The sequence below is a fragment of the Lepisosteus oculatus genome, chromosome 10 (genome assembly GCF_040954835.1).
Source record: "Lepisosteus oculatus isolate fLepOcu1 chromosome 10, fLepOcu1.hap2, whole genome shotgun sequence".
NCBI classification, from domain to species: Eukaryota; Metazoa; Chordata; class Actinopteri; order Semionotiformes; family Lepisosteidae; genus Lepisosteus; species Lepisosteus oculatus.
The window spans coordinates 3,928,860-3,949,108 of NC_090705.1; the positions used below are offsets into that span (position 1 = coordinate 3,928,860).

Sequence of the window (20,249 nt, forward strand, 5' to 3'; positions counted from 1 at the left end):
CCTCTGTTTGGAGGGGGGGGGGGTGTTTTATTGTCTTTCATGCCATTTTTAGACATTCTGCAGTGATTTTGCATTTTATTGTTCATCAATCCGTCAGTCATCGTCAGTTGAGCAAATGGTACAAAGATCAAGAAGTGTTGTGTGACAGGCTTAGCTGATGTCAGTGATGTTCACTGCAAAGTGGCACATACAGTATATGCTGTGGTCATCATCATCATCATATCTCACAACTTACAATTGTCAATGAGTAAAGATCTGGAAACAGTGGGGGGAAAATAAGACATTTAAGAGTCTAGTAATGGATGGAGTGAAACCCAGAAGATACTGTTTAGTGACCCTGAATAATCAGCAATGGAATCAGCAGCCTGTATCTTCTTACGCATCTTCGCTTTTGTGAAGATTAGTAGTTTTTTTTAGGGACTGTCTGAACATTTTGAATTAATAATTAATTTAATATTGTGAAAACTTCAGGGGAATTTTGACAAAGTACCTCACAGGTGATTAGTTTTTAAGCTAGTAGGAATTAGTGCTGCTTCTTGTAGTTGTATAGAGGACAGATTTACATATAGGAAATTTTAGAGGGAAGGTACAGCTTTTCTCAGTGATGTGAGGAGTGTAGTCGCTCTTAAATTATCTTATAGCAAAGTTAGTCTTTTTCTCTGTGGAAGTTAGTCCACAGGGGCATTAGGATATAAATCTTGCAAATAACAGATTTGCTCATTTACTGGGATGGGTCAGGAGCTGAGAAGGTAGTGTCCAAGTCATGGATGTCAATATTTGAAAAAACAAACATAAAACTGGAAAGTACCGTACAGTAGAAGTAGAAGTACAGAGAAAATAGACATTGGAAAGTACCTTAGAGTACTTTCACATTTCACATGAAGTAGTTATGAAGTTTATGATGGTCTTGTCAAATTAGGAAGTATTTGATGAGGGCATGTAGGCTTATTTCTAGTGAGTTGAGTTATTATTACAGGGAGGAGAAACGAGAGTTTTATGATTATTTAACAGAATAGCAGGCCTCAATAATGCATTTACATTAGTAATTATTGTGTAAAGAATATTTCCCAATATATAAATATTGCAATATACAGTTTATGAAATATTGTACCATGCAAAGTATTGCTTTCATAAACAACTAAAAAGAATATTGTCACACTCCCCTTTATAAAAATTCACTAGTGTTAAGGAGCACAGGCAATGTCTTTTGTATTACTGGGGTAAATGCATGTCATTTTCACCATATTTGTGAAAAGTAGATTTTGGTTCTTGATGTGAAACTGTGGATACAAATAAATAGGTTGTTGCCCAATCTTTAAACGTTGAACAGGATATATTTATATGAGTTAACAGTAAGACAGACCTTACCGTCAATTGTTTTAATAATATTATCTTGTTTAACCTCAATATTATGTAGTTTAAAAGCAATTTTATCTATTTCAAGTGCAATATTTTTCAAGACAGGCTTCCCTTTTTATCATTAATACACAGGAATATATATATATTTTTTTTAGGGTTGTTGAAACACTTTTGCAATCATCTTGTTAAATTGTGAAGGCTGTTAATCTTCACAAAACCTTTATACGCTGTGCTAGAATAATGTAATAGAATTTTACAATGCAAGCAAGTTGAGATGGGCAAAGTTTGCTCTTCTCCTCTGACTAATTCATCCTAGTTAAAAGTCTAGTAAGATGAAAGCTCATGATTTGACTCTTTACTCTTTAGTAAAGCTATGCGAAGTTGAATTGGCACTATAGCGGTAGTAGTTAAGGTGGGGAGCTGCGTCAGCATGCGTAGGCTGCAAAGGAACAAGTAATAGGTTTATTCCATGCTGAAAAAAGTTTTCAGCATGGAATAAACCTATTACTGTTTCCTTGGCACTATAGTGTTTGTCCTCTACCTGGCTGCAGATTAATCTCGGTGATTGATCATGTACCAGTGCAGCGCTGGTGCTGTGAATCACAGGATGTTGCAACATGAAGCAGAACTTCCTCATAATATTTTTGGCCTAGAATTTCTCCATTAAGCGGTGATGAGTAAAAGAGTGGATGAGTCATCTTTGGAGTGCCTTTCAGGTTAAGTGCTTCATGATATGATGGCCAAGAGATTTTATAAGGAACGTCTCTCTTCCATCATGAATTCAGAACCCTAGAAGCAGATGCTGGGTTTTGAGTTTTTTCCTGAAATGTTAATTTATGAGTCATGCCGTTGAATTAAGTTTTTACTTCATGGGCCTATTTTGAGTTATGTTATTCCGTTACTTTCAAGGACTTTTAGTATAGCCTTGAATCTTTTGTTTTATAAGCATCCATACTTTATAATGGTAGACGGTTTCTTTAAATATAGATTTTATTGGATTTTTAAAAGAAGTGCTATAATTGAGTCCATTTCATTTTTTGTCCAAATAGTTCTTTGTACAAAGTGAATTCTGGGGAAGTACTTGATTTTCCAACTGTATTAAGTGCTAAACAGGAAATCTCAAGTAAAGGCTTTCTGAGATCTAAAAACCCATTCTGTGTGTTTTTTAAATCTGAACTCCCTACCTGTAATAATAATCAGCACACACTCTCGGAAATTCAATATGTGAATATTAAGTGAACACTCATTAAAGACTTTTTCTGCTCTTGCATACAAAATTGCAAAGTAGATGGTTCGGAATTGTAGAGTTTTGAATCAGGAGTGAATCAGAGCACCTGGTAATAGAAATAACCTCTGAGACTGCTGGCTGACATGGTGCTATTACGTGCTTGGAATGCTTTGATGTGCATACTTTTACTTTCCATTGTCATCGAAATTTTTGAACGTTGTGACCAGTCATGCACATGTTCTCTTCTTTATTCAGGAGAAAAATCTTTTAATGCAATTTTTCACCATATAATAAGCTTTTGAAATTGTTATGGGTGGAATTGGCTCCGAGATTAATTGTGCTCACCCAGAGGACGGAAGAATGGTTCATTGCCCATGAAAACCCAAAAGTGTTTTAGAATATCACCACAATTGAGTTCTGCCTGCCCATCAGACTAAGGATCTCACAGGATCTTTATTAAGGAATACATTTCACAGCCCGCAAAAGAAGGGTTTCTGATGAGAGGAAGCGATTCACCCCTTCTTGCCTGTTGTGCAGGTAGGAGGTTGTTTATCCAAGGAACCGATCCAGACTTTTCTGAAAGAAGCCAGCAGATCGGCTGCAACGATACAACTGCGTAACTTGGTCCAGGCTTCTCGCAAGAAGTGATTCCTATTTTTGGTTTTCAACGCTCTTCCACAGAGGTTCTAGTTGTGTACTCTGATTTCGTCTTTTACTGTTGAATCTCAAAAAGTCACTGACTCGGTCAAAGCCCTTGAGGCTTTTGAACACATTGAACAGGGGTCCTTATAGTCTTCTCTGGTCAAGACTAAAAAGATTCAGGCCTTGGCCGAGTAGTGTAAGACATTCCTTTAAGCCTTGCTGGTTACCATGTGTCTGGTGGTTTTTCTCTTTAATGAGTCTACAGCAGGAATATACTGTATTTTCCATAATGTGGTGACCACAATTGTTCACAATACTATCAGGCTTTAATATACAGTATAAAACATAAAACATAGCATCCCTGGATTTAAGCTGTGCATTTCAAATGTATATCCTCCTATTGTTATGCCCTTTTTATTGCTTCCCAACATGGTCTATGTAAAAACAAAGTCATAATTAGCTTCTTTTAAATGGGCATTTCCCATTTTGTATTAATATATTAGCTTTTACCGCCTGCATGCAAATCCCTTCACCTGTCTGTATTCAAACTCATCAGCCAGGTGTTTCTTTGAATTTATGGTCAAATACCGAAAGACAAGTTTTTTCAGCAGGTTTATTGTATAGCTTTTGTGAAGGTTGCTGTCAATGCAAAAGCAAAAGAACAAGTTTAATCACGAAAGAATATTCTTAGACTTTTAATACTGGAGCAAATTTATTTTGGTATCCGTAATACAAAATAAATGGTTGGATGTGTCTGGTGAAAACGGAGGTGTTAATGAAAGGCGTAAATATTTTTGAAATGTGTTTTAAAGGTGAAGAATATGGCTGAATCGCAGGCTGTTGGGGTGGTTGTGTATGCCAGCCTTGGCAGACCAATACAGGACATGACTTGTGTTGGAATCGAGTGCTACACCCCACTGAGCATACCAGCTTCTATGGTGCATCTGCTGCCAGCAGTAATGAGCTCCTTGAGGTACGTTTTCAACATTTCTCCATCTATGCCAAAGAATAAATATTCCTTTATTTGAATATGAAAGGGCTAGACAAACATGTGCGTGTCATGGTGGCCCAGTGGTTGGCGTTGCTGGCTCGCAGCGCTGCGGGCCTGACTTCAGTTCCTGGGATGCTATCTGTATGGAATATGTATGTTCTCTCCGTGTTCGTGTTGGTTTTTTTCCTGGATCCTCCAGTTTCCACCCACAGGCCAAAGACGTACAGTGCTGGCAGTTACGTTGGCTGCTGGGAGAACTGGCCCTAGTGCGAGTGTGTCTGTGTGTGTGCTCTGCAGTGGAGGGGGGGAGGGGAAACTTTCAAATTCTGTATTCTTTTCCTGATAGGAATATTTTTAGGGATTTTGGGCGTCTTGCTTTTGTGATGGTTATGTTTCATTGCAGCAGCGCGTCTGAAGGGTGGTGGGTTTAAAATGCATGTCTCCAAATGTGAAACGTGTTGCATTAGTTTGAGTGCTTTATGCAGATTAATTTTACCCTTGTCCTTGGAAAGACTCGAGATATATTAACATCGCACGTATATTTGGAGGAAGCCATTACCGGTGAAGTGAATTATCTTCAGCTGTTGGGAAGAAGTAATTAGAGCTCATTTAGGATATTGCGCAAGGTGACTCACTGCGCCATTGGCAGAAATCACAATGCTCTTTTCTACGACGTGACACTGTTCCTCTTTAGGAGTTCGCGTCTCTTAAGTATTTGATAGATGAGGATTTGGTTTTCCCCACATATTTCATATGTTGTACATTATTACGTTTGTGTGCTCCATCTATTTTTAATTGCATTATCATTTTATTATTTACATTAATATGAAAAGAATCATTTTGTAAAAAAAAAGGTGGCTGGGATGTGTTAAACGTGCTGCTGGATTTGTTTGGTGGAATGGGAAATCGGGACAGGTGGAGAGTATGTTCATCAGGTTAAATGAGGAAAATGACTATTGCACTACTAAAGCCAGGATCATTTGATAAAATTCATTCACTGCTGGGTGTCAGTTACTGTCAGTCACGTGAATGAGTGCGACTGAAGCCAGAAATGACATAATTGCTGTTAATGGGTCTGGGTTGGTTTCATATGAATAGTAAAAAATAAAACATTTTTTATACAAATTATCAATAATTGTAGTTCTCATTAGATAATTTGATTTCAGTATGTGATTTTTTATCTTAATTATATACTATTTGGAAGAGGACTAGCTAATTATGGAATTAACTCAGAAGTGTTGCACTGTAGGTGGAACAGATGTGGCTAATTGTGAAAAATCAGTATTCCGCCACATTTTTCTTGTAAAATCAAAAAGAAATTTAAACAGTAGCAATAAATAGTTTATGTAAAATGTGAATTGTTTTGCTCTTCCTGATCAAATAGCCTTACTGAAAATGGAAATATCCCTCTAGTTCTCTTTTCAGATGAACTTTATGAACAGTCAGAAATTAACTCCTCTCTGTGGACAGCAACTTTCTGCAGGCCTCAGGATAAAGGCTCCTGCTGTCTTTTACATGATGGATAGGTATTGTTTGACCTTCAATAAAGTAACATGCAAATTTGCACTAGATTTAATCAGGGTTCTTTCACTATAATGTAAAACAGCATTACAAACACAAGCTTGGTTAAATATGCATCTAATTATGGAAGAACAGTGTATACTTAGCTTCTTAAAATAAAGTAGAAGACAAAGTTCAATACATGAGTAATTTATGCTTTATCAGGCTCCGTTTAGGCCTTAAAATAAGATTTATCTGAAACATGCTTTGAAACTCAATATACACACTGCTTTTAACAAATATTATTTTTATGAAAATTGGTTACTGCGAAGCTTGTGAATTGTTATCCATATTTTGAATATCAAAAGCCAACTTCCAAACCTGAAGAAGGGACATGGAGAAATATTTCAGAACCTCTTCCAGATGTGGACAGTGAAGAGGAAGGTGTTGTACGACTCATTTCGGATCGAGTGTTGGCATCACATTCCACTCATTAGTGTGGGGGACGACCAGCACAGACCCTACGGAGTAGCACCAGAGATGTGTTATACAGTTCATCGCTTCCTGCTTTGTGCTCGGCTCTCTCGTGTGTGTGTGCTTACTTTTCGGAAGAATATATGTGGTTTGGACTTTATCATCAACCCTAAAGATGTTAAGCACACAAATATTATAACTGTATGTAACTACACAAAAAAGCAAATGCAGTGGTTACTGTACTTAGGTATGATTAATGATATCTAACTAGATCAGCAACGTTTTTATCACTAAAACACAAACCACGTTATGAATGTTAGTTATTATTGTTTTTTGGTGAAAAAAGTAAAAGTAGATGTGACATTATTGGGGGCTCGGAACATATTGTATTTTTCTTGCTATTTAGTGTTTCATTGCCTGCGCTGGAAAGTTGTATCTTCTTCCCAATTAAGAAAAAGCCAATAGAATTATGTGACACTCTTGTGCTCTTTGCTCTTATAGTTAATGTAGTGAAACACATATGAAATTACCCAAAAATAAAACAAATACTATACTCATTCCTCACAATTATTCCATGATCACACATACAGTTTGCTTGACTATACAGCAATAGTAGCAGTTTTGACTTTGCTATTCCAATACATTTGGAGAACACTTTGTTTTTTACAGAAGGATACGCTTCCGTTATTCCAGGACTTGCAATGTCAATATGAGTTCCCTGGCTTTTCTTCGTTTTTTTGCTTACGTATGTATTCTGCAGTGTTCACCCTAGGTGGGAGCGATCTACATTTCTACAAGTGCACATTTGGGGGGGAAAATGAAAGGATTAGCTTCCACTTGTCTGTTTTTTTTTCCTGCAAAAGGCTTAATGTTAATACAGTATTTAACAGTCATTACTATTTGGAATAGGGATTTGAATATTGTATATGAAGAAATGTCCTTGGATAATTCATAATTTTATTCCAAATAAAATCCAAAAGGAAAGAATTCATGTTTCAACACGTGAAGTGGTAATAGTCACAGACTACTTAACAATATTTTCATTTTAAGATTTAAGTAACATCATTTCACAGTATGAATAACATTTTACATGATTTTACAGTTAGCAACACAGTTAAAATTGTAAGTTGTTATATTGTTTCACAAAATGTTAATTTTATAACGTGGAAGTGGATTGTAAGGATTCCTTTTGTGACAAAAGTACCTGTGAAATATTTCAGAATGTAAGTATTTGATGTTCATCAGGAAGAGCAAGTGTGCCTAGAAGTGGGTTCCTGCGGCAAAACACTGCTTAGATCTTCCCAAACAGAACTTGTGCCCCTCAAGATGATGCACTGCTTCCTGTCTGTTAACCAGTTCTTCATGCATGTGCAGATATTAGCTTGGATTGCTATAGCTTTTCATTTGAGAATCAAGCTTTTATGATGGACCTTATGAAAAGTATTTGCAAATCTAAATGTATCATTGCACATACACTTAGTTTTATAGTTTTATCTACTATTTGTATTGCTTCTTTGAAGAATTCTAGCAAGTTAAATTAACAGGACTTTCCCTGTCTAAATCCCATGTTTTCTGTCGCTTGAATGCCTTTGTTTTTAAGTGTTTGTCACATTTAGCTGTTTTTTTCCTAACTTTACCAGAGATAGAAGTATAGTTCAGTATTCATCTTTAAAACTAGATTGAACTGCTTTGATTGGCATGTTTGGTTAATAAAGGGGCACTATGTCTTTACAAATGATATTGTAAAACCGCGCTTCAGTGTGGGTGCAGTTGATTTCGTGAACGGTTGAATTTAGTGTAACAATCGTTTCATAATCTGAAAGGGCCAACATGCTGTGCTGTTACATAGTAGAATAAGGTCAGAACCCTGCCTTGTCCTGAATAAGATTTTCATAGCTTTGTTCTCTTTTGTAGAAGCAAGAAGCAGGTTAATGTTTCTTTCCAAAATACTCCATCACCCAACTTCTTCTTCGGGATCGACCATGAAGGGAAACTCGCAGAAATGGGGTGGTTTCTCTATCCAACTTTCAAGTTTCTTACCTGGCAGTCTGAGTGGTAAGTGTGGAAAATTCAGTCAAATTTCATGTTAGAAAGGCTACAGATGAAAGGACTTCAGCTGTGTGGTTGCTAGTTTAAATGCTGTTGTAGAAATGTGTGCCAGACAGGCTACAAGTTTGCTCAGAAACCCCCTTTACTATACGTCAGAGCATATGTAATTAATGCAAGTATTATTAATTTAGTGTTATTTTAAAGTTCTTTTTGTATTGGATCCATACTACATTTTTTAAAGTCTGGTGTGCAAATTCTGTTAAGTGTTTTGGCCATTGAATTGTTTTAGCCTTTCTTAGCCCCAGACATCATTCATCAAACGGAGACATCAAGTAGCGCAGAAAACACTCAGGAGAATGCTTGTCTCTGATAGAGTGTCTAAATTACCAGGAGACAGAAATGCTACTGGGCCTCCGCGGAGAGTTAAACACATGTTTTATGACTCCTTCCTGATGCAGGAGGCAGTATAAGTTGGGAAAATTATTTCTTGCACTGAGGAGGTGGTAGAACGCCGTTATAAATTTTGAATTCAGCTTGGAGAATTCCTGTGCCTTCAAAGCAGCAGCTATTTTTTTTTCTGTGAAAAGCAGAAATGTACATAAAGTAGATACATTTCTACCTCTTTCCAGTAGCCCTTTAAAATCTTCACCTTTGAAATCCGTGTATGAAGTATTAAATGAGAGAGGTGATAAGGTATTGATGAGATTGTGACGATGTTTTGCTTACAAGAGGAATGTACAATGTTCTTGATCAAAAGCTGCATTTGAAATTGTGGATGGGGGGGATAATGATGATAATGTCTCCCAGCTCTTCGGTTCTGTGATTCATTCTGGCATGGGGCACCCTTTTTGTAGAGACTATGTTCACCCCATGTCCTTGTGTATTTTCTCTGACTGCACAAGCTTCCTCCAACAGTCCAAACATGTGTGGACCAGGTTAAGTGGCATCTCAGAAGTGTGCGCACGTATTTGTGCGTGTGTGCATGCACACGTATGTGTGTGTACACTTGCGTGCTTTTGCCTGTGTGTCCGGCGCAGTCGAGGGCTGTAAAGCCCCTGAGAGTTCTGGGCCAGTTCACCACAACCCTCTAAGGATAAAGAGTCTTGGAAATGGTTGGGTGAAATTTACAGTCTTGCACAACACGACATGTAGAAAAAAAGCCTGGCAATTAGCAGCTGAATGGAGATATAATCATACATCTTGCTAGAGATCAGTTACTGTAAAGTGTGTTCGGGGTGAACCTTTTCTCTTCGTTTTTCCCCTCTTCCATTAGGTTTGATTATGTTAAGCAATTATATGGAAAACTTCAGAAGCCAGCTCGGGCCATCACTGTGTTTAATCATACTGTAATGCAAGGGGAAAATGGAACTGTGACAACTGTGGAACTTCCTAAAGGTAGTTTCTGTTCATACGTGATTTTGCTATCTTAATGTTTATCATCATTACTTTGTATTCATATGTATGTGTATTGTTATTGAGAACAGAAAATGTAACTTTGGAGTTTTTTATATTTTTGAAGTCCTTGAGTGCTCTGACAATAAGATGAACTGTAGTCGCTGATTCTTTTCAATGATCCAAACTGAACATATGCTGTACATGTTCAAATATGTCTGTCACGTGCCATGTCTGAAACAAAATGGAAATTAAGCAGAAGGTCAGCTTCTGAATGGCATTCAGTAATCTTTATCAAAGACTAGTGTCTTTTAGTGTTTATGGATAAACCAATTGAAAGCTCTGTTTCCTGTGTGCCGAGAAATGGTGAAAAATGGAGACCTTTTGTTGTTGTTTTTTCTTCAGCAGCGTCGGTAGTTATGCAGCCTAAAATATGTAACCTTGTCTGAAAAGTGACTTTGTATTCACACTTCTAAATCGGCTTTTGATAGTCCCTTTTGCCTTCTAGAATAGAGCCGTTGTGGGTTTATAAATCCCACAATTAAATATTTGTTACAATTTCTTACTTTCCTGTCACTCTTGCGCTTTGTGCAGTTTTCAGACTCTTAATAGAATCTAAGCAGCCATTGTCACTATCTAGCTCTAATGTGCAATGGAATGTTCTTTGATTGTTCTTACTAATAATTGTACCTTAAACACTTGGCGTGGCATTGAATGTGCTCAACGTCCTTGTACTGCATCGGTTTCTGTGTAAGGATTTCCACAGTCCTTCCATGACACCACTTAATTAATCTAGCAGAACAAAAGAGCAGGCATTGAGTGAAAGATTCATTAATTACTAATATGGAAGAAAAGATGCATCCTTTTTCAGTCCACTTTATCAGGAGGTTTTCAATTCGCAGTATGCAGGTGTACATTTATGTGGGTCTGTGTTTTTTTTTAACTGCTTATGGAGAGTTGGTTGAATAACGTCAGGTAATATTGTGTTGATTCATTAATGTTAATATGCATGCATGACAGGAAGATGACTTATGAAGGATGTATTTTAGAAAAATTCTATGTTTTGTGTCAGAAGTATCTTAATAACATGTTTTTCCTCATGAGCGTCATGGAGAAATAAACTTCTTCTGGTACCATGTCACCAAATCAACAAAGATGTGGTTATTGGCTTCTTGCTCTTGCTTTATTTTGACTTTCCATGGCCTTAATGGAAAAAGGTCACAATGTCTCCTAGTGTTGACAAAATTGTCTTTGATGCAGGCCTGTCTAGAAATCAGCAGCCTCTGTGTACATTGAATTGGGGCTGAAGGTGAAATTGGTAGCTGTTAAAGGAGGCAACCACATATCCTGCAATAGGTAGCGGTTCAAGGCTAGGATTTACGATCTAGGCTGTGTCAAACTTGAAATGCTTGACAGGGGTCAGAGAGGAGCTTTTATCGCCTGCATGTTTTTTCCTGGATGCAGGGAAGCATTTGAATAGTTATAGACTGAGGTTGAGAATAACATACCCAGTGTTTTTCTTTTACCTTTTAAAAATAACTAATAAAGAAAACTAAACCTTTGATCACATTAAGATACAATTTTACTTCAAATCAAATTGTGAACCGGAATTTATTCTCAATGTTGCATTTTGTTAAAGGATTAAAGGTTGTGTTAACCCTGGCCTTCTCCGTACACTTGGATGTCAGCTAGATTTTCATTTCCTCAGTTTTTTGTGTTGCTTTTCAGCAGCCACCCTGTGTGGATCGAGTACTCTTCCCAGCCACGTTCCAGCTCTCTCCTGCTCAGCATTTAGAGTTCCAATTCCCTCTTTTAGTTTAGTGGATTTTCAAGTAAAATTCAAAACCCTGACCATTTACTTTCCTTGCTTTTTGGGGGGGGTGCGAATTTCAACGCATCACACTCATTTGCGGTTTAAATAGTTACGAACTGACCAGACACGCTTGTCTTCCTTTTCAGATTTCCTGGCCTCTGATTCTCTGGAGCTGGACGCTTCACTGTCTTGCCCAGGCCTGAAAGATGAGACCTGTGCACCCTGGGATCATACGGTGCAGCTCTATGTCTGCTGTGATGGTCTCAGTCAGCTCTGCAACCTGGAGCTGGGGCGCTGGATCACTGCGTTCCACAGGTACTGTCGGGAGGAGCTGAACGGGGTCCCCCTGTGCTCTCAGTGTCCTGGCAGAAATCCCCAAATAGGTGCTTGCAGGCTAGAAACCTCCTGCCTATAAGTCATGCATTTTATTGTGCATCATTTAGTATGCATGTAGTATTGCATTTTATCTTGTGTCTGCAAGCTAAGGCTGGTGTATTAGTTTGAGTTAGTTTTTCAATGATGGCTGTGTGCTGCTCTTAGCACAATTAAGACCAAGAATACTAGGTGCAGAGTACTTTTTCAAGCACTTAGTGCAGTGATTTTTATGAAGTTGTAGCTCAAGGCAGATAAGAGTAACAGAGCATTTGCAAAATAGTGCTTACATGCTCTGGTTTTAAGGGGACTTTGTGCCACAAGCATATTTATTGATTATAACATTTGGCATAATTTAAGGCCGGCCTCTGATGACCATCAGGTGATCGATTTGAGCTTTTTCCATTATTGTCTCCTCTGAGACTGGTCTTGCCGACACCCACAAGTGTGCGGTGTGCCCTTCAGTGAATGGCAGGTGTCTTTTGTTTTTAAATTACGTGGGCGTATTCGTGTGTGGCGGTGTTTTAGTGGGGGAGGGTTCTGCAGCTCTACTATCTTGTGTGGGGAAAAATATTCTTTGTTCACCCGTGTTTCATGTGTGGAAGTATGACTCATGACCAGATTTTACTCTAGAACAGAGAGCGATTTGACTGACTGGCATTACCGCTGCTAAGAGGTTGGTAGCTCGGCTCTGGGGACCTCTGCCTTCCCCTTTCGAAGCCCCAGTTGGCCCTTTCCGTGATTGACATTGTACACGTGGTGTGTCGCGACATGGGCATTCTCGTCCAGGGAGTGGTGGAGAATGTCAACAGAGCCTTGTTGACCCTGCTCCTCAATGCTGCTGTCTGATGAGATGGTTGTTTTACCTCCTGGAAAGCATCAGGGAGTTCAAATTAATGTGAGGGACTGGCAAACTGTTTTTCTCTGTTGTGTTACCGTTTTGTATAATTTCCTTTCCAAATAATTTTCAAAAATTACAGAAAATTCCATGTGAGTGAGGGAGAGATGCGTGCACGTCTAATTTAATAAATAAAGTCAACGATTACCATTTGAAAAAACAGCATTTTCTGCACGACAAAGAGAATGTCAAAAAATTCTTTAGAGATGTGTGGGGCTGGATGCTTCGTGAAAACTCACAGTGCTAGAATACACTTCTTCTTACTGGTGTGATGTGTGGCACACAAAATTGCAGGTCTTAATAGCAGTGTTAATGTTCAACGCAGTAATTACTTTGTGTGTGACAAACAGTACCAGAAGAAGTTATGTAACTGTAATTACTGTATAATTTGCATTGAAATGATGAATAAAAACTGGCAAATTGCTCATCAAAAGACTTTTAATATATGGATTCCAAACTGTTCTCAAGCTTTTTGTAAAAACGGGGAAAAACATTTCTTCGTTTAAGAAGAAGATTCATTTAATGTTCATAGTTTCCATATATATTCTTTAAAACACAGTGATTTTCAAATAATTTGGTGCTTTGAAGGTGTGATTTGTTTGCGCTTTCCATGTAGTTTTCTACTCTGCGTAAGAATTAAGTTGATATCATTAATTGCAGTAGTCCGGAACTACTAAAGTGTTCTTTATACACTACCTGTATCCTCCAGTCTTTACAGTTTCAACCTGTGCACAGTTGAATGCTTCCTTTCAGCATTCCACATTATCTAGCCTGAATAACAGCACATGAACAAACGCAGGGTCAGTAACCCTCACTGATGTGTATTTTCCTTCTTCAGATCTGGAGAATTTGCCATCCAAGCTTACAAATGCTTTCAGTTCTTAAACCTCTCCCTGAGCTGCTTTTCTTACAGAAACTGTTGATTAGAGAGAGGGAGGACAGGCTATCCCGAAAAATCTTTTGGATTCATGATTGCAGAGTATCAGACATGTTAAAGTTTTACTTTGGAAATAGTTGAGTGATTTTGAACAAAATTTAATAACTGAAGCAAAGAAATTAATTTCACAAGTTGTAGTTATCTTCCATATATAAGCTACCAGACTACGTTTTTGTTTTTGTTTTTGAACTTGGTGAAAACTTCAATAGAAATCCAGTCTATAAAAATAATTAAGAATGTTATGTTATTTTGAACATTATGGTTCCGAACCTAAATTAGGGTAAAATTGCACTTTTGTACTTACATGTTGACTGCTTAAATGCAATTAAAATATTGCACTGACAAATAAATTGGTTGTCAAGATAAATATTTTACATTTGTATGGGGTGCTTTCACATCTATATTCTACCATGAAATACTTTAATTTCAGTGTCGGTTTATATTTTCATATTGGGATCCTATTTGGTAAGGGTATTTCATACCTGATTTGTTTGTGTGGGGAATTCAATTTCTTCCCCTTGTACAGTCCCGGTGTTTGTCATTTCCCATACTGTTAGGGGTGAAGTTTTGAATTAATATGGGCCATAGTAAAGCAGTGCACTTGAGTGTCAGGAGAATGTGTTGTTTAAATTTGAATATTATTCAACAGTGTATTCAATCCATGCAAAGAGAACGTAATGAAAACGGGATATGGTAATATAGACGGGCTCCTAAAGGCATTAATGGGAATCCTCCTTCTCCCATGGGAGCTACAGAAGGCTGAAATGAGCCCTGTGGAATGTAAATGAGAGCAGGTTGATCAGCAGCTGTATTATATACAGCACCTCCACCATGATGGAGAGACTTTCACATCTACAACAGAACACGGGTCTGAAATATACTTCCAGAAAGAGGATTCAATGCCTGCAATGATTAAGGTGCAATGTATATATTTTCCCAGTTTTATTTTTATTGCTTTGTGCAATATCAACATTGTATTTTTAAAATTGGAGATCTTTCTATTTGTGGTGGCACAGCACAGTATGTTTATAAGAAATTAAGCCGATTGTTTGTTAATTTGCCCATTGCTTCTCTAAGGAAGCTGTCTACCTTGTATACTGTGTTATTGTTGTCCCACTGGGGAAAAATCTGTTTCCTTGAATTATCTGCCGTACTGTCTAGTTCTCACTATGTGCAAATGGAATACCAAGTTTGAATTCCAGCTGTCTTTGTATTGTGTTACCGCATTGCTCATGAGAGTTCAAATTAAAATGAAAGTACAATATAGAATTGTTGTAGGGTTTTTTTGTGTGATCTTCTCTCTTGCTTGAATTGAAGACCTTTTCTAATTGCCGTACTTTTTTTTTTGTTGTCGAACAGGGGCATTGGGCGTTGGTTGACTGATGTGTCCCCATTAATGCCATTGCTGAACAGCACCAAATGCACTTTCTCAATGAAAACCGTGCCCTGGGCAAAGCCTTGGGTAGCGTCCCTTAATCTTCGCTTCGGCAAAAGCAGTCATTCGGATTTCGGTAAGGTTCCTGGCTTCTAAAACGGGTTGCTGTGCAATGTGCACTGTTTGGTTTTTCTGAAAAGTTTTATATTTGCATTTTATTTATATGTAGTGCCTGTTTGTTTTTTTTTTTTATATTTGCGATATTGCTGCTCTAGACTCTCTCCAGAGAAGAGCAAAGAGGTATTGATACAAGTATCCATCCTTCCCAGTGGATTTCTTCAGAATGAACAGTGCAACACCAACCACAGGGCAGAAGTAAAAACTACATGCAAGTGCATTTAAAACCACGAACGGGGGGGCACTTTTTTACCCAAAGGGTTGTAAGTGTGTTGACCAAGCCTCCAGCTTCCCTGTTGCTTTATGATACACAGGCTGGGTCAGGTCCTAGGATCCAGGTGGGGCTGCACATTGGTGGTGATGGAGGGGAGTCCCCATTACCTGTAAAGTGCTTTGAGTAGAGTTTCCAGAAAAGCACTATATAAGTGTAAGCAATTATTATTATTATTATTATTAGTAGTATTAATTAATAACTAACTACCAAACAGGCCGAGTGGGCTTCACGTCCTGCTCAGATTTACAAAAAAACGGACCTAATGTTTCAGTGCTGGTGTAGCAGGGTTTCGTGAGATTGAAGGTGTTGTAGAAGCGCCGTCACTCCCTTGAAACCAAGACGGTACAGAATTCTCCCACGGTACCTGACCCAGTCCTGCGGACTCATGATGTTTGCAGCTGTGTAGCGAGTGGAGCTGTGTGGCGCTGAGCCCATGAGCAACTGTGGTCAAAACAGTGAAGCCAGCTGATAAATAAATATGTAGACCTATGTTTTATAGTGTTATTCCTTTAATTGTACATCTCAGAAGATTTTTTATCTTTCTCAACATTTCTGTTGAAGAGAAATTGAAATTCTACTGTATAATGTGCTTTTTTCCATATTCAAATATTACATCATTTGCATGTATTATTAGATGTAAATTTAGCCTAGTATTTAATAATCCAGACGGTTTTGGATTGAGTTAGATATGTAATAAGAGCACAGACTCACAAGAACAAAGGCGGCAGTTTGTTCTGGCTCCAATATAAATAAATTGATGCCTTTTCGGTGCACAGAGAATAAGGCAAATTGCTTTGCAATTTAGAGCACCAGTTTACATAAATAATTTTCTTTTATAATGCAATTATAATGTCAGTGATAACTCCAGGCAGAAGTTGGAGTAAAATTAAATTCTCAATTTTCATACTTAAGCTTTAATGGATTGATGTTTTTTATGAGCTATTATGGGATGGGGGAGTGGGGTTCACTTGTCTAAAGTTGCAGTAAAACTGAGGTAGAAAACGTTAGGAAATCTTGCTTCTTTAGATGAAGTCTTCTCACTCTTGCTAGAGTCTCTGTTTCTGCGATATCTTTTGGTAAGGAGGGCAGATACAAAACGGGGGTTTTCACCACAGTGTCTCACTTCTCAGTTTCACTTCTGCCCCGCCAGATGTCATTTCAATGGTACGATTGTCTTCTGAAATGTGCAGCTATTTGTTTACTGTGCGTTTAGTGAAGTGTCGTGTTCCTGTAGAACAGGATATCGGCATGCTTTTAGTTGGATGGAGACCAGTATAAACACTAGTGAGAACTGAACCCCCCCCCCCCAGGGGAATTAAGGAATATTAATGCTGTGTTGGAGTTCTCTGGCTGTGGATACCAATACACAGAACACATTTTGGTCATGTGCAAAGGATGGCAGTAATTCCTGGATTGTGTAGTAGTGGCACAGTGAGGAGAACAATTCTGTACTGAGCCCCGAAAGAAATGTATCTCTCTATGCATGCATTTTTGGCAAAATAAAATGTACTGTGTAGTTCTGGGATAATGATTAAATGTTTTTGTCATTATTTTGATTAACTGGTTACTCATGACTGACTGCTGAGGAAGCCCCGAATCGCCTCGTTAGGAAGAGAGTTGATTGGGCAGAGGTGTTGGAGTGAACTAACATGTCGAAAGTCAAGGATGCCAAAAGTTGAACAAGAAAAAGCCATCACCTTTGTACCAGTGTTATGCTGGAGGTTAGACTAAAACACCTCTCAACCAGAGCAGTCTAGTCCTTTCTTGAATAAATCATGGTGTCTATTTTTGAAAAATGTCTTTATCCTCTGTAAATTAAAATAAACCATTGCACTATGATACAATTATTAGATGTTAAATGTATACTGAGAGACTAATTGTTCCAATACTTTATTTTTTATTGCCTCTCAGTACATTTCGCTACATAGAATAACGTTTTGTCATTTTTTGTTTTCTTAGCTTGGGTTTATTTCAGGATCGCTTAGTGATGCAGCATCTGTACTAGTCTCTTTTTCTAAAGTGTCTCTGTTTTTTTTTTTTGGTACAAACACATAAAGCTCACAGTGCAATGTTTTGGATGAGCTGTAGAGACAATCCCCAAACCACAGCCACTCTGGCTCATCTGTATGCGACTACAAGCAGCAGTTTTGGATTAGTCTTCCCTGCCATTCTCGTGTCCTTGAACGTCTTTCCTACAGAAATATGTGCTGTGACGTGGTTTTCTCAAAGGCTGCCTTAAATTCTTCTCATACACTGTCTAGTGAATAATTTCCTCTTGGTTACTAGTTTGTTAGCATTTTAGTACGAGTCATATGATCATGGGTCAATAAGGTTTTATTCCTTTATTGTCAATTAAGAATAAATTCTCATTTACAATGAGGACCTGGAGGCGCATTTCTGCAGTAATTTGAATATTGTCCAATTATACAGCACGTTTCTCCAGTGGGGGATCCCTTCCAAATGGCTCTTTGTTGGTTAAATGTTAAATATAAAACATGTAAAATGCTATGTAGATTTAAAACTCAGTGACTTGCAAAACAGCAGGGTGGTACATGTTCCTCATTTCAGTATAGCTGTTAGAGGCGTTCGTTCATCAAACCATGTGTGCTGTGATGTAGTGTACATACCCTTTGGTACTGTTTAATGGATCTACAGCACAGTCATTTACTGCCTTACCAGGCTGACTGGGTTTTCAGTGATGTGTTAAAAGGCTTGTGTGCAATGATGGTAATCAAGATTCAGTCTCTGGACCAGACTGTCTCCTTGTCCAATTTCACAAGAAGTTTCTCACAGTTTAGCTGGTGGTTACAGGAAAACATGGCCTGTATTTGTCAGTTAGGTCTCTTGTCTCACAAATTCCAGGTTTGTCTCAGCCTACATTGCCTGTATTCTGGGATAACAGAATTAGAAAGATATACATCCAGAGCACACTTTCTCAGAACCCTACCCTTTTTCAAAAGTAGTGGAGATGCCAAAGTTTCTTATAAAGTGCATGTGGGTTGTAGAAAAACAGCAATGCTTCCCATTCTAAGTGATTTTACATTTTACTGTGTTTGTAATCATCTTATAAATAATGGAAGTTGTACTGCGTATCTTTAACTAAGCTTGTGCATTTCATATGTTATGAAAAAAAAATGAAATTAGTATGATAGCAAGGCCTTCTCTAATATATGTTTCGTGAAGTAACATCTGATGAATATTAAGAATTGGAAGAAATTTACGTTTACAACACAGTGGATGATTCACCCTGTCTGGAGAGTGGCGCAGTAATTAAATTATTTTGTGAGACGTCTTTGCAGATCAATTCTCAGATAAGGAAATGTACGATGGAATTTACTGTACAGCCAGAGGCCAAAGACAAGTGCCTCCCTTGTTAAACCTGGGCAAACAGGTAAAATAACGCAGGAACCAGTTAGACAGGGCTTTAAGCCTGTAGATGCATTCAGCCACACAGGAACTCTTGCAAATATTCCAGATACAAAATTTTCATTTTTCATTAATAAATTTAAAGAATTTGGATTAATCTGTGTTTGTGAGCTTACGGCCTGTTTTGGGGTTCATGTCCTATTGTATTGTACAAACTTTGTTTTTTAATTTATCAAAGCATAATCAGTTGTCTCTTAATTTGTTGTTCATATGTATGTACTATTTTGGCTTGTGAGACAGGAGCACTTTACTTCCTGCTTTGTCTTTTTTAGGGTCTTGGGGAAGTCTGCTTTGAGGTCACGAGAGTCTTGGACAGTAGATTTCATGCAGGAAACCTAAATGTAATTTAAAGCATATGCCAGATGTTAAAGAATGATGAAAGATACAATGAATTATCCTAATTAATTAATTAATGGTGTTAGTGAACATTACTCTAAAAGCCCTCAATTGGTTAGAATAAGTATGTATGCTAAGAAGAAAGTGTATAATATTGAGGCACTGAATTACTGTAATTGGCTTTTGTCAAGGGAAAAGTGAGCATTAAAGTGTTTTATTGCAGAAATTGGATCCATTATATGAGCAAGTTTGCAGAAAATTCAGTACAGTTAATTATCTTTGGCAGGTTCTTAATGTTTAAAAATAGGTTTTAGTGTTGGTTTTGCTGAAGACGATTATTTCCTCTGAAAAGAAATGTTAGCCAGGGCACAAGAAAACCTTCATTTCCTCAGTGCTTCCCAGTTAAAACTGCTTTAACCCTTACCAGTGTCTGTTGGTTTGAGAGAGGGCATCACTTGGCCCTGAACACATTCGTAAATGCAGTTTAGCTTTGGAGGTTGCGGTTTGTGTTCCTAGAGTGGCAGGCCACAAGTTTGTCCTAATAAGATGGCATTAAAATAATGACGCCCTCTATTGTGACACTCCAGTGCAGAAGCTTTAAAAAGATTTAGACCTAAAGCAGCAAATATCAATGAATGAATGTCGAGAGTCTTCGTGTAAAAAAAGAAAGTGTTTTCCAATCAAGCCGTAAAGGTTTACTGATATTTTAAGCACGGAGTGATTTATCTGTGAACTATTGGGGGGAGGGGGTTGTTAGCATGCAGCACCTGAATGCGAATGGCTCCCTTTAAAGGTTTTATTGCACACTTGGTGCACAAGACCCGAATGTGGAAAAGGTAACATGAAAGCCGAGTAATTATACGGATGACGGTTTCAGCGATGCCATTACTTTCACTACACTACCTGCCCTCTCTGAGCGGGTTTTGAGATACTGTATAAAAATGTGTGGAAGGAGCTGATTCTACAACTCTGAATAAAAATGTTACTCAGGCAATAAATTAGAAAC

At 37.9% G+C, this 20,249-nt stretch overlaps 1 protein-coding gene across 2 annotated transcripts in view; it reads left to right on the forward strand.

Moving 5' to 3' along the window:
• The window catches only part of LOC102690549 (uncharacterized), a 63,293-nt gene that overhangs the window by 12,781 nt on the left and 30,263 nt on the right, over positions 1-20,249 (forward strand). For both annotated transcript variants that reach the window (XM_015358098.2, XM_015358096.2), the window contains exons 4-8: positions 4,042-4,202; positions 8,109-8,249; positions 9,517-9,638; positions 11,595-11,763; positions 15,015-15,166. In XM_015358098.2, coding sequence (XP_015213584.1) covers positions 4,042-4,202; positions 8,109-8,249; positions 9,517-9,638; positions 11,595-11,763; positions 15,015-15,166 — 745 coding nt within the window. The remainder of the gene's footprint in view (positions 1-4,041; positions 4,203-8,108; positions 8,250-9,516; positions 9,639-11,594; positions 11,764-15,014; positions 15,167-20,249) is intronic.